The sequence below is a fragment of the Tamandua tetradactyla genome, chromosome 6, assembly GCF_023851605.1.
Source record: "Tamandua tetradactyla isolate mTamTet1 chromosome 6, mTamTet1.pri, whole genome shotgun sequence".
Lineage (NCBI taxonomy): Eukaryota > Metazoa > Chordata > Mammalia > Pilosa > Myrmecophagidae > Tamandua > Tamandua tetradactyla.
In genome coordinates, this window is record NC_135332.1 from 141,027,037 (window position 1) to 141,040,088 (window position 13,052).

The 13,052-nt window shown below is 42.4% G+C and overlaps 1 protein-coding gene across 1 annotated transcript in view; it reads left to right on the forward strand.

Annotated features, from left to right (window-relative positions):
* CPQ (carboxypeptidase Q) overlaps nucleotides 1-12,018 on the forward strand; it is a 570,439-nt gene extending 558,421 nt beyond the window's left edge. The window contains exon 8 of the mRNA XM_077167279.1: nucleotides 11,879-12,018. Coding sequence (XP_077023394.1) covers nucleotides 11,879-12,003 — 125 coding nt within the window. The 3' untranslated portion in view covers nucleotides 12,004-12,018. The remainder of the gene's footprint in view (nucleotides 1-11,878) is intronic.
* The last annotated feature ends 1,034 nt before the right edge of the window (nucleotides 12,019-13,052 follow it).

Consider the following 13,052-nt stretch of genomic DNA (forward strand, 5'->3'; position numbering starts at 1 on the left):
GAACTTCTGCTCTTCAAGCCCATATGACAATTATATATGTAATTAGATGACATTCTACTCGACAATGATCTTGTCACAGGTTAATATAACAATGCATTTCTATCTTCATTGTTTAGTTTCTTACCACTAGGCTAAGCATTTTATGGTTTTTGAATATTTTACATTTACCAGTGTTTACAAGGCTTTCCCTTGAGTTCAGTGTGCAAATGAAGAGGGTACACACTGTTTTGGAAGGCAGAAGAGCACAGTGTGTAAGAGTCAGCTTCTACTAAGTACATGTTTTATTAACATTGTTTAGCAAGAATGAGGAATAGAAGCTAAAAACTTTGGGGGTTGGTTACCATGAGGCAGGACATGTGTGTGTTAGGCCTCATCTCCATGGCCTTCACTTAGTGATACATTCATGCCTCTCCTCTCCTAAATTCACCTATCAACGTGCACCCTGTAGTGTGCATTTGCTTTTGAGAATATTCAGTTATATTAAATGAACAAGCTTGTAGTTTGTAAAACACACGCAAATTATTTTAAGATGTTTTAGTATAGATGAGTAGCTAGTAAGCAAAAAGTTTGATTGCCATAGCAGAAGTTTTGAGATGTGTTATGTAGTTAGCAAGTAGAGTAGTGTGCATTAAACAGATAGAGAGATGGAACGACCAAGAAAAACCTAGTATTTATGAAGCACCTGAGCTCTAAATATTCATAATTTACTAAATATACATGAGAATAAGTAGCAAGCAGCATTAAATATATACTAAGTATACATGAGCATGTAATATCCATGATCTCCTAATTAAAGCATGTATCAATGGTACCCTTCTGGTCCCTTGTGTCCTCTGCCCAAGAAACACAAGTAGAACTCATAGCTGAGCATCATGATAATTGGCAGTTGAGGGTTGTAGCCAGATGTACTTATCCCTGTGTCTCTCTAGAACAGCAAGTATGTGACATTGGCCCAAGGTACCTTCCTTTCATGGGTTCCTGTTTGGAGGATTCCCAAGACCACCCTGAGGCTCAATGATTCACTGGACAGCCTCACAGAATTCAGGGAAGCTGTAATACTCCTAGTTATGGTTTAATATGGTGAAAGGAGATGGGTCAAAATTGTCAAAGGAAAAAGGCACATAGGACAATGTTAAGGGGGGACTAGGTGCAAGCTTCCAATTGTCCCCTCCCAGTTGTACAGAAAGCACTTCATTCTCCCAGCAAATATGTACAAAGTGTTGCTAACCAAGGAAGTGCCTTGGAGCTTTGGTGCCTAGGTTTTTATTAGAGTTCCACCACATATCAGTGGAATGCCCACATGACTGACTTACTCAGTCCTCAGCACCTCCAGACTTCAGCTGCTGCCATGAGGCTCAGGTCCCTCACCATAAATCATACTGTTAGTACACTATCTGCTACAGCCTAAGACCCACATAGACAAACCCACACTCTCATCAAGTAAGATATTCCAAAGCCTTAGAGGTAATGTCTGGGACCTTGTCAAAGACTAGTCTATTTGCAATGTGCAGGGTTTGAGCACCCCAAGGCCAAGCCTCTGACGCACAGCCCCCTTGCTCAAACCTCAGCTCTGGTCCTAATAACCACACCACCAGCAGGAAAATCTTATGTGGCCCAGAGAGACAAAAGATATATGAACATTGCATACCCCAGGATTCAGATAGCATGGTCCTTATATCCCACCTAAACACTTTCCTAGATGCATTCATTTATCCCAATTGCCTCCCCTTGGTACTTGCTGCATGTTTTCATTTGATTTAACCTTGTTATACAGGCACTTTAATATGCCCTGTGAGTTCTTCTGGAATAACTTGCCTGATAGTGTACTTGAAGGCATGTACTTGGAGCTAATGTCCCACATGATGTGTCCTTATTTCAGCATTTGTTGCAGGTGGGTAGAGAAGTTGATATATTAGTCAGTTTTTGCTAAGATATGCCACAGAAACAAACATTTCCAAAAATCTCAATTGCCTACAATAACTACCTTATTAATAAAAACAATAATACAATCTACCATGGTGGCATGGAGAGGAGGAAGAAGATAAGACAGCAAGTTCATGGGAGTATTGTTATAGCTCTGTCTTGTTCATTGTGGTCACCACTGACCAATTGACCTATAGCTAACTTTAATTGAAGGCTCACTACAGCCAACTAAAGGGTCTCTAAGATGAGAAACGTACAAGGAAATATTTCCTTACATGTAAGAACAGTAAGAGGATCAGATTTAGCAGTAACTTTGGTCTTCTCTTTCACAAAAAAGGTCAACCAGGAGAATTGAGGGAAGTGGGAAGAGGAAGACTACTGAAAATAGGTACACGAAACAAAGAGCAAAAATGTGGGAAAGAATTTCTGTACTGGAGACAATTACAGTTTTAACAGGACATCTGCCTCAAACACTGTTGGGTGTCTGGTTGCTGCTATTGTTGGTATTTTTCTGTTTCTTGGTGCAGTTAATAGCCTGCAGTGGCCAAGGACAATTACAACCCATTGCACAAAGTCGTATGTCCCATTTGGAGAGACTGGTCACCTCAACTGTCACAAACCAGCACAATCCTCTGGAAATAGAAGCTCACTCCACAGGGCTTCTCAGATTCTCTTTAACTTCCTAACTCAACCTGCTCCTTGAGGTGTTCCTTGGGTTTCAGCCTTGTTTGTGGCTCCTTAGCGCTGCCATTTGGAAAGCTGATTTTCAGAATGGGATTTGGCAGGGCAAATAGAGCCCCAGTTGGGAAAGTACATCTACCCTGCAGAGAAGGTTATGAAAAAGGACAGGACGATAGATTCCAGCAGCAGGTTAAGGGAAAGAAAAAAATGAACTGTGCACACACTCACATACATAAGACCTTGAACTGCTTTTGTGCACAGCTTAGGTCCAGCAAGACTTCAGCATATTTCAGCCCCAAACCCTTGTCTTATTTTATTCTTCACCTTGTGCAACATTTCAGGGAAAACATAATCTTCAACTCTGTAATTCAACCACACTTCAATTTTGTCTTTAAGATTATCAGCCCATCTTTTATTTATTAACTCACACACACTACTCTTGTATAAGAGCCCCATTCTTCCATGGCTAAGCAGACATTTATGTTTTTTGTATTTAAACCAGGGATTGGGGGTGGGTTTGTGGTTCCCTTCCTTCACCTTCAAAAAGTTGGTTTCCTCTTCAACTCAGAATGTTCTAAGTTGTGTGAGCATCTAGGCTGTTAGGCTAGAGAACTCAAGTCCAAAGTGCCTTTTGAGGTATGATGTTTTACCCTTTTAGCTCAAATACAGGCCTGAATTTACTTGCAATCTGGGATCTAACATCCAGACCACTTTTCTCCTGCATCAGGACGTGGCATGCCCACCTCAAACCTGTTTCAGATTTAGTGTATGAAAAGGTTTTGACTATAGAAGGAGACTCACCCACCTGAAGTTATGCCAAAACTGAAATCTGAAGGGAAAGGGGGAAAGTGAGGGTCACTTTTACAAATTTTTACTGATCTGACTAGGCTAAAAGAGACATAAAGCAAAAAGAGCTGATTTTCTCACTGTGCTTCTCTCAGTCAACTAGAGGAATGATAGTCCTGAAGGAGTCACTGAAAAGAACTGAAGGACTTGGAGACAACCCACCCCCTAATTTCACTCATGAGGAACCTGTGCCCAATGAGGTTAAGGCCCTTAGCCGGTGGTATGATGAGCCCAAAAGTTAGGCCTTGTCAGCTCTCCTCTGTCAACCTCTTTCCAGCATGCTTTCTGGGTCAGGGCAGGGGGCAGGAGGGCAGGTCTAAGACCTTCCACAATGAACCAAACAGAATAACAGAAAAGCAAGCAGCTTGGCTGAATTGTTTATGCTTTTCTCAAATGCATTACCTTTCCACCCTGGCCATACATTAGAACGGATGGGGAAAGCTAACCAAAACAAAACACTCAACAGCTGAGTCCAGTTATGCTGATTAAATCAGGCTCCTGAGGATGAGCTCTAGGCATCATTATTTTTTTTTAGTCTCCCTAGGTGATTTTAATGCACAGATAGTTTGAGAACTTACATACTTACCTTGGCTGGAATGGGTCTGTTTGGTGGTTGATTTAAAGCATAGGTGGAGAGAAATTGCTGACCCCAGACACTATTGAGTGAATCCAATATACTTGACATGGGCTGCTTTTCTCTGTGGGGGTAAGGGAAGAAGCAGGAAGAAGGAATATCTGAAAGCTATACCCTTTAAGGAAGCTTTGTTCTCCCTGCCCTCTGGCAGAATAGATTCATTGCACAGATAATCACAAACCTTCCCTTTCCCAGCACTGTCAGTTGATGCAATATTCTGCAAGATTTTCTGCTGCATCCTGTTTTATTACCAAAACATCTCCAACTTCTTCCAGTTTTGAGCTGGTGTAACTAATAGCAACAAGAGCTTTCCAGCCTACGAAATTAATATCGTAACAACTGAAATGTCTTAAGGACAGAACGAAAAAACATCCCATAATGATTTCCCTTGCAGGCAGTCCCCTACATGCATCAATGTGCCTTTTCACATGCGAATCTGGGAGCTGACTTGACATATGATCTTAATTGTTCCTCTTTAGGAAGGGATGTCACATCTGAACTTGGCTTCAGGAACTTCTGCTCTATTCACCTTAGTACAGAAGGTCAAACTAATATTTTTAAGTGAATGCCTGACTGTATTTCACATTTTTTTCTTCCCCAGGCCATTTCCTTTGGATTCATCTCTGATATTCCAGGCTGTATGAACTGTATTGACAGTTCATCTGACTGTTAAAAAGAAAAATATAGGAGTCAATTTCTCACATATTAGAGCAGATAACTCGGTTCCCCAGATTTGGTGGACTTTAAATGCATAACTAGTCTTAAAAATAATCAAGTCAATAGCTTAGACTGGTGAAAGGAAGTGAGAGGGTGAGCAGAGCAAACTGGGTGGGCCCTTGGAACCTTGCTAAGGACCTTGGATTAGAGGGCTGCAAGCAGGAAATGACATAGGATTTGAATTAATACTTCATCTTTTTAATTTTATTATTATTATTTGTTAAATTAGGATTCAAATTCTATTCAAGATACTTTTTCAAAAGAGAGAAAATCACCAGACCTGAAAGTTCCAGCTGCTCTTGATCAGGAATTTCTTCCCTTATAAAGAGAAATCAGGAGCTGCCATTTTATTTCCAAACATTCTTCTCTATAAAGGGAGCTACTCCTTCAAACATCATCACTGGTCTTACCTCCAAGGAAAGAATTTGTGAAAGAGGTTGAAATTTGATACATGCCATTCCTTTATCCATGAATGACTATGTGATATCAACTTTTGTTTCATTTTCAAACTTGATATTAAGAATTGTGCTCTTAGATGAATCCTAGTACTCTTTCTCCCTGCCTTCTGCCTATAATTTGTAATGCTCTGTCACTGAAAGGTCCTGGCTGACCTTGGACAAGTAGCCCCTCCCCCCAACCCCCTTGGCCTCATTTTCCTCTTCAGCGCAATAGGCTAGACAGGATGGTCTCTGAAGCATCTCCACCCTTCCTTCCTATGGCTCCAAGCTCCCACTCTTAAATCCATGTTTCCAATTATGTGACTGAGCTGTGACTGTTGCAGAAGTCTAAAGGAGGGTCTGAGCCCTCTCCTATCTATTATTCTGAAGTCATATTGGCTTCTATACATATAATACACAATGCCTCCCATCCTTGCCTATTTCTTCAGTTGGGTAACATACCTTGCCCTCCCTTTGTGCCTTCCATTACAATCATCTTCTCTTCCCCACACCCAACTATAGCAATCCTTCATTTGTTTGATAAACATTTATTGAGCACCTCTATATTGAAGACAGAACAAGGCTCCAGTCCTGACCTTGAGAGAAAGGAAAAATAGTGACTAAAAGCTAGAATGCAAAGTATAAAGTTCAGATGAAAAGGCGGACTCAGGAAATAAAGATCTTCCCCAGGAAGTAAATAGGAGGAGTTAGGAAAGAAGTAGGAGAAGTTCACAGAGATAGCCTCAGGATAGGTGTACATGAAGAGGCTCCAGAAATGCTATCTGGCATTGCTGTCTCAGCTTTGTTTTCTTACCTCTGGTAACATGGGAGGCTTGTAAAACCGGAGGTCAACACATCTCTCACTCTTTGCCTCCAAGAAACAAGCCTCTAGGGCTCCGCACATAGAAACATTTTCAACAAAAATTTTCCTTCTGGGAGATGAGAAGGAAATGAGATGTGACTGGCCTCTCTGAAGAGGAGGGCGGAGAAGCAAGAACAGCTAATGGAATAACAATCAACCATCGTAAAGTAAGTTAATATTGAACATGAAACATGTAGACTGGCATCTAGAACACTAAGCACAAAATGACTAGTTCCCACACAAACTGAGTCTTCACAAATGTTTAAACTGGAAAGGGAGGAAGGAAACAATCTTTGTTTTGATATTTGCAGAAAATATCTGAGTTTTGGCTTGGGAGGCACAGGGGAATTCCAGGGTGAGAAATAAGACTTTGAACAGTTACAGTTCCCACTCCTGCCTTTCAAGCAAGCAGACTGCTTTTCCTGTCCACCCTGAGGCTCCCACTCGTGTGTCACTGTCCACTCTGTTCAATTCCTGGGACTTCCCTGACCTAGAGAAAGTGGTCTTTGCAGCTGAACACTGCTCCCTGGATCTTTAGAACATATTCCTTGAACCGTGTTTTTCTAAAGCATGGACTAATTGGTATCCAACTCACTAGGGAGCTTGCTAAAACTGCAGTCCTACCCCCTCCCCAGAACTTCCGAGGTTGAATCTGTTTCTAAAATTATTTCTTTATTTATGTGTTTACTTGTTTGGTCTGTTCTGTCCACTGCTATATCTTCAGCTCCTAGAAAAGTCCTTGGAGCATAGTAGACTAGAAGCTCAACAAAATGTGCTAAATAAATGAGTAGATCAGTGTATTGCATCTCCTTGGCCATGTGATTGGTTGAAGAATGGATATATGACCCAAGCCAAACCAAGAAGATTCAATTCCAGAACTTTTATTGGGAAAGAGAAGTTCTTTTATTGCTGGAATTGACAAATGTGACCTGAGGATAAAACCAACAGAGAGGAAAGTGAAACCAAGAGATTGAGAGAGAGACTGGGTTCCTGACTCTGAGCCTATAGGTCCAGCTGTGAATTTGTCAGTGATGAGAGATAATCTATTCCTTTCTGCTGAAGTCATGCTAACTTGAGCCTCTCACTCATGACTGAGAGAGATCTGCCTGGTGTGCTGAGTCCTGACTTGCCTGGAGTCAGGAACCACATGCTCAATTTAAGCAATAGGTTTTTAAGAGAAGACATTATGACTTTTGTTCTGGGTACATCTCTCCTTCTGCACTTGGAATATAATGCAAGACAGAACTCTTTTTCCAACTACGTGATTGTTATGATTATTGTGAGAACTTTATTTTTGAAAATGACTTAAAAATTTACAAATCCTCCTCCAGTTTAGAGATGAGGAGCCGGCACATGAGAGATTAGGGAGCCAGCCCCAAGTCAGACACCTGATATGAGGCAAGGTCAGTCTAGGATTCTTACCCATGACTTTTGGCTAAGAAGCCTTTACCACATTGTCGTTTTTCCTCTTTTCCATGAAAAATAAAATAGTAGACCTAAGGTTCAGAGAGTTTTTACTTATGGGTCCATGAACTTCAACCCCAAATGACACTTGTTATTCCTCAGGCTTTGTCAGCTGTCCTCGAGTCCCGCAGGTGCAGGGTATGCCGGGAACATGTGCTCCGGCAGAACCGAAGGGAAATCAGCCAAGTTCATGCTCATGACACCTTCCCCACCCCGTTTCCTTTTACAAATCCTGTGGCTCAGGATTACAAGATTGGGATGGAGACCATTGTCTTCCTGTGGAATTTAGCAGAGAAATGACGTATTTTGGGATACGTGCTGATACAGTATCGCAAGGCGACAGAGGCAATTCTAGCCTGAAGACGCCATTCCCTTCCTAAGTCCCACATGCTCACTTGTTCAGAAGCTAGTGCTGGCTCCAGCCTGGACACACACACACCCCGCACATGCAAGGCAAATACCTAACAGTGACCAGTGAGACGCTAATGCCCACTCAAACCTGGACACCACCCCCACCCAGCTGCCCCCACACACACCCCACCCCAACCTTTATCATTGATTTGTTGGAATTTGTATGTGTTGATGCTTCATTTTTATTGTATGTTTTCATTATCTCTATAAAGAAATAACATTGTTTCCTCATAATACTTCAAATCTAATTAACTCTTGAGAGTATCTACTTCAAAGTTCTAGGATGAAATTCCCTGTTTTGAACTTCTGCTCTTCAAGCCCATATGACAATTATATATGTAATTAGATGACATTCTACTCGACAATGATCTTGTCACAGGTTAATATAACAATGCATTTCTATCTTCATTGTTTAGTTTCTTACCACTAGGCTAAGCATTTTATGGTTTTTGAATATTTTACATTTACCAGTGTTTACAAGGCTTTCCCTTGAGTTCAGTGTGCAAATGAAGAGGGTACACACTGTTTTGGAAGGCAGAAGAGCACAGTGTGTAAGAGTCACACTGAGCCACAGGATTTGTAAAAGGAAACGGGGTGGGGAAGGTGTCATGAGCATGAACTTGGCTGATTTCCCTTCGGTTCTGCCGGAGCACATGTTCCCGGCATACCCTGCACCTGCGGGACTCGAGGACAGCTGACAAAGCCTGAGGAATAACAAGTGTCATTTGGGGTTGAAGTTCATGGACCCATAAGTAAAAACTCTCTGAACCTTAGGTCTACTATTTTATTTTTCATGGAAAAGAGGAAAAACGACAATGTGGTAAAGGCTTCTTGGCCAAAAGTCATGGGTAAGAATCCTAGACTGACCTTCCAAGAAATGACCATGGAATGCAAATCGAGAGATAAGATATCAATAAAAAATAAATACAAATATAATACTGATTAAAACTGTGTCAAGATATTATAAAGATCAGTCGAAAAAAGCATCACCATGTTGATAAGAATCAGTTTAAAGACACAGGTCAGAATACAATGGTTGGCATGTAAGGGCCTATACTTGCGAGGCAGGAGGTGAGAATGCCATTGTGGATTTGAAAGCCTATCATGGGCATCAGAGGCATATCCGTACAGTAGTAATAGGAGGAGTGATGACAGTAATAATAAAGGTGTGGTTTTCTGAAATAAACAAGGCAAAATGCTTTAGAGTTAGCCAAGAACTCTCTCTCCAGATATAAGATCTCATTTGGTAGAGCAGACCTGATAAAAACCTGGAACTCTTCACAGGAACTTCAGTGACAATCCCACGTATTACTGGCTGGTGTTTAGACTCATAGGCTCTTAGAACAAGAAGGAATCGCTGAGTCCAACTAGATCATTCTGCAGATGATAACAATACCAACCGCTATTGAGTCGGCCCTAGTGCTACGCACTTTATAGTCGTCATATCATTTGATCCTCACCACCCTCATCCATGGTTGCCTGATGAGGAAACTGAGGCTTGCAAGGTTAAGCCACTTGTCAGCAGTTACCCAACTAGTTCGCGAGAGAGCCAGGCTATGTGGCTCAAGGTATGCAACTGGTTCAATTCTATTCAAACCCATATTTTTACCGGCAGAGAGTCAAAGTAATGACAGATTTTCTGCCTTGGCAGCAGAGGGTCCAGAAGAAGACAAATGGGAATCAGAGGACCTGCTATCAAGTAGCTTTTTGACCTTTTGAAAATCAGATGCCCAAGTCCTTATTTTCACCTTCTGTAAAGCAAGATGCTTAGACTTGCTTTCAAAATGCTCTCAAAAGAATCATACAGCTCAAACATCTGATGATACCTCACAGAGAAAGTCTAGAAAAGTACATTATTGGTCTACTAGGTTGTTAGCATATATGTTTTTAACTTTTTATTGTAGTAATAAATGTACTTCTCAAAATTTCCCAATTCAACCATTTTCAAGCACATGTTTTTAATAAAATCTTCTGGTACCCAAAAGTAACTAGTTACAGTGCTTCAGAATCCTTCTCAACACAGTGTCCCCAGGCAGCCACTAATAACTAATCAAAGTGGGCATGCAAGATAAAATCCATTTATAACCCCCCATAGAAGAATAGCTTGTGTTTTTTTAAAAAAAGCATATGCTTTACAGAGGTCTCAAGGTTTTACTGTATGGCTCATACAGTAGTTGGGTGGCAGCCTTTTAGAGGAGTACCAGGTCTGCTAAATGCATTTGCCAGGGCAAGGTTAACATGCATGTGAGGTAGCTCCAGCAGTGGTCACTGCTCAGCTGATAGTCACTCATGAACTCTCAGTGCTGGGGCACAGCACCTCTGAGGACAGGAATGGGGTGACTCACTTTCAGCCTGGTGAGAAAAAGAGCAGCTTCCCAAGGGGAGCCCAGCATGCCAGACTATGGGGATTCCTTTTGGGGAGCATGGTCACTGCTCTCAGAATGCCCCCTCGGACAGGATTCATGGACAAACATACTGATTTTCCCAGATGAAAGCGCTCTATCAATTTATTTCACTTCCTTTTCCCTTGGGAGTGAAGATAAGCATGTGGGATCATGGCAGCAAGCTGTAAATAATGGTTGAAAAGAATAATGGATGACGAGGGAACAAATGGGTAGGCTCGCTCCATTATTGCATTCTTGTTCTGCTTGCTTCAGTAACCATCAAATCTCTACTCAGAGAAGCCTCTGGAAGAGAGCATATGCCTTCCTGGGTCCTACTTCTGCTGCATTTTGCCTTCTCATTCTTGCTGCCCCTTCTCTGTGAAAAGTTGAAGGTTAGAACCGTAGCTGAGTTAAAATGCTATCTGCAAATCCAGTGTTCTTCCCAAAAACCAGGTATTCCCACGAGGCCCTTTTGATTCTCTGCATATGTTCTTCCTGAGAAAAGGAAATTATGTCTCTCGAGGTTCCAGTCATGTAGCAAGTCAACAAATATATATTGAGTAACCACTGAGTTCCAGGCACAGGGGATAAAAGAGAAAACTGGCAAGACATCCTCATTCATGGGATTAGCAGTCTAGGTGGGAGAATAGCTAAAATAAATAATTGCAAGTTGTCATGTACCAAGTGCTGTGAGGCAGGGCAGTGTGCTATGGAAGCGTGAACTGGGGACCTAGCCTAATCTGAAGCCCTAACCACTCTCCAACAACCACAGAGCCACAGATCTTTGTAACTATAGTGACACCCTTAGCATCAAACACACACACACATACACACACATTATCTCTCGCCATTGGTTTTGGCATTTCCCTTAAAGAGCATTTCCACTTCCAGGGATAAGCCCTTTTTTCCTAGCTCCTGGAAGCAGCAGTGGCAGCAGAGGCCCTCGCCAGGCTCAAGGCAGGATGAAGGGCAGCAGCAGTGGCTTGGTTCTCACAGCAGCGCCTCCGGGACCTGGGAGCCCTTGGGCACACCGCTTTCCTTTTTGCACCCCCAGCCGAGGAGTGGTAGTGCCTTCCAACAGCTACCGAGCTCTGCTTTTGTTAACTAAAACTTGCCATCAATTCCCTGAATCAAGTTCTCCCTGTTTGAAATATGTGGAGGGTCTGAGTTGGGCTGATGCTTGGATGCATGCCAGCACAAGGGGCACAGCCCTGTAAGAGAAGCTCTGTCTTTGAGGTCTTCTGAGGACCGGCACTTGCCCTTCATGAACAAGAACCCTTGGGTTCTTCTCTCACTGCCCTGTGAGTGGCAGGTGTAAAGCATAGACGCCTCCTCACTTTACCCATCTAAATGTGTCCCGATGTGGTGGTTTGGAACTATGTTCCCCAGAAAAACATGTTCTTAAAGTTAATCCATTCCTGTGGGTGTGAACACATTGTAAATGGGAACTTTTGAGAGGTTACTTCAATTAAGGTGTGACCCAACTGACTCGGGATGGCTTCTAATCCTGTTACTGCAGGTCTTGTAGGGAAGGCCACACAGACAGAGAGAGACAGCCAGAGGAAGCACCAGAAACCCACATTCAACAGAACCCAGAAGAGAAAAGAGAAGCCAGGAGAGGCCACCGTGTGCACTGCCATGTGACGGAGAAGCCAAGGACCCAGAATTGCCAACAGTCAACCCCGGACACCACAGTCTTCTGGGAGAAAGCATCTCCTTGGTGATGCCTTGCCTTTGGACTTCTCCTAGCTTCAAAGCCGTGAGCCAATATAGTCCATTATTGGGCCAACCTACCACATAGTATTTGTTTTGGCAGCTAGGAACTGAAACACCTGGCTTGACCTGATTTTGTTGCTGTGGCCTGAGTGCTTCCTCTGGGTAAATATAGGGTATGTGCCAGCTTTGTGAAATGTCAGAAGTAGGTGGAAAAAAATAGAATACCAGTGGAAGGCATGTGTTGAAGTAAACTTAGCTAGGGAACAGAGAAGCAGGAATGACAAGGGATGGCAGAAGGAAGAAGCAAGGAAGGTTAAAGGTAAGCAATAAACAAGGAGGAAAAAGAAGTCAGGTTGATTAAGGTCACCTTGACTTGTTGCCTGAGCTGGTTATGGTAAAGGAGTTAAGAGTAAGCTACTTTTCTGCTCAGAGGATTGGGGTGTTTCTACGTGACCAATTTCAAACTATTTCTGGGGTTATTTCTACAACCAATATAATATCGTATTTAAGGCACAGCTTTTGAATCATGTGCTATCTGCATGACTTTGAGCAAATTCTTTTATTTCTCTATGTCTCAGTTTCCTCACCTGTTTTTATTTTAAGGTAGAGGTAATGATTTTTACTTTACAGAAAGGTTATAAAGATAAAATGAGACAGCGTATGTGAGACACAGGAAAAAACCTGGAACACTATAAATGCTCAGTATTACCCATCAAGAACCTTGATTCCCACAAAGACCAGGGACTGAGGCCATTAGGCCAGCCCAGGGGCAGATGGAATATTCCTGTCCATGTGCTATCCAGGTGGATATGCCTAGCAGTCAGATCCCAGGCTTTGTCTATTTTACTCCTTTCCTTCATGTGTAGCTGTTTCAGTATGTTTCCACGCCACAGCCTGGAGGAGGTCTGATGAAGTGGCCTGTCCATGCCAAAACCAGAAACAAGCAGCCCCAGTTGCTTATCAGGACAGAAACTCTG